The sequence below is a fragment of the Etheostoma spectabile genome, chromosome 16 (assembly GCF_008692095.1).
Source record: "Etheostoma spectabile isolate EspeVRDwgs_2016 chromosome 16, UIUC_Espe_1.0, whole genome shotgun sequence".
Taxonomy (NCBI): domain Eukaryota; kingdom Metazoa; phylum Chordata; class Actinopteri; order Perciformes; family Percidae; genus Etheostoma; species Etheostoma spectabile.
Window position 1 is genome coordinate 12,329,934 of NC_045748.1, and position 1,377 is coordinate 12,331,310.

Below are 1,377 nucleotides of genomic sequence, written 5' to 3' on the forward strand. Positions count from 1 at the left end.
AGAGAAAGCTTTCTTTTTTTTTTTTAAACGAGGCAATGAGATTTATAAGAATATATAAAGAATCATTAACAATCCTCACACAGTCCTGCACAGATTGACCTATTGGATTTATCTGTTTCTTTGTATGTGTTGTTTTTTATATTGAATGTAATTTGTCATTTGTATGTTGTATGTTGTTGGAAGTAAGGCATATGATATGATGTTCCATAAACTAAAACAGAGTTTGGCAACACTGCTTTTAGTTACAGTGCTCCTACTTCATGGAATGAGTTGCAAAATCAGCTAAAACTGCAAATTCTTATTTCACATACTGAATTCAAGTCCTATTTAAAAATATATCCACATGTCTGAGCTATTTTTTAACATGTGATTTTCTGTTTTCATTTCTTATTTTTTATTCCTGTCCATCCCTGTCTGTTAAAGTATATCCTCTATGTGCGGCCTTCTTTGTCAGGGCTCACTTGTAAAAGAGATTGCAATCTCAATGTAATTCCATTTTCTGGTAAAATAAAAAAAATTAAAATGTGCTGCATTGTTGTTTCCAGATAGGTCCACGAATGCCGGTGTGCTGCGGTCTGTAATGAAGAAACAAAATGGTGACCAAGGCTGTAGCAGCAACAGGAAGAGCATGAAGTTAATGAGGGTGACCACAGGGTAATCATCTCTTTAAACTAATATTTAGACTTTAGGACTCAGCATCTTAACACAATGTATGTATTAACTCCTGTGTTTTGTCCTAAGATTGGACCCCATGTCATCTTACGAGCACTTTGCCAGTGAGAAGGCTAACCCAGAGGAAGTGGAAAGGGGAGGAAACAAAAAATCAAGGGAAGCTTCTCAAGATGGAACGCAAGGTAGAAAGGGTAAAGGTGGCTCCAACAAGGTGTCCAAAGGGTCTGCAAAATCCCAAACACAGAGGTAATGTAGTCCAGAAGGTTTTAAAGTCAACACATCTCAGTTGAATAAGAGTACTGCATTAAATAGCCATATCCTTTTAATCTCAGTGTTTTACTATTTCAGTCTAACTCTTGAGAGTTCTGCTCAGGTCTGATCACACACTGAGTAACTTGTTGCATTTTATTCCTTTCAGGTGTAAGATGAGTGAAACGATGTTTTCTGCATGTCAAGCCTTGAAGTTACACCTAAGTGATGACACAGCTTTATCCAGCAGCAAATTGGTGTGTTTTTCTCACTATATTCTATATGAGTGCCCTTGAAGTTTACTGTGTGTGTGCATATGTGCGTGTGTGTGTATGTGTGCACATGTAATGGTATGTCGCTGGATGGGTGTGGAGAGATGCAGAGGCAGGGTGTGTTCAAATTTAAAAAGAAATGGCTTTGGCGTTGAAAATAAAAAGGCGTAGGAATTTGCCGGCA

The 1,377-nt window shown here is 37.6% G+C and overlaps 1 protein-coding gene across 3 annotated transcripts in view; it reads left to right on the forward strand.

Annotated features, from left to right (window-relative positions):
* Positions 1–1,377, forward strand: part of LOC116704218 (KN motif and ankyrin repeat domain-containing protein 1) — a 9,778-nt gene that overhangs the window by 4,788 nt on the left and 3,613 nt on the right. For all 3 annotated transcript variants that reach the window (XM_032539507.1, XM_032539508.1, XM_032539509.1), the window contains exons 4-6: positions 546–654; positions 742–918; positions 1,091–1,178. In XM_032539507.1, the coding sequence (XP_032395398.1) occupies positions 546–654; positions 742–918; positions 1,091–1,178 (374 nt within the window). The remainder of the gene's footprint in view (positions 1–545; positions 655–741; positions 919–1,090; positions 1,179–1,377) is intronic.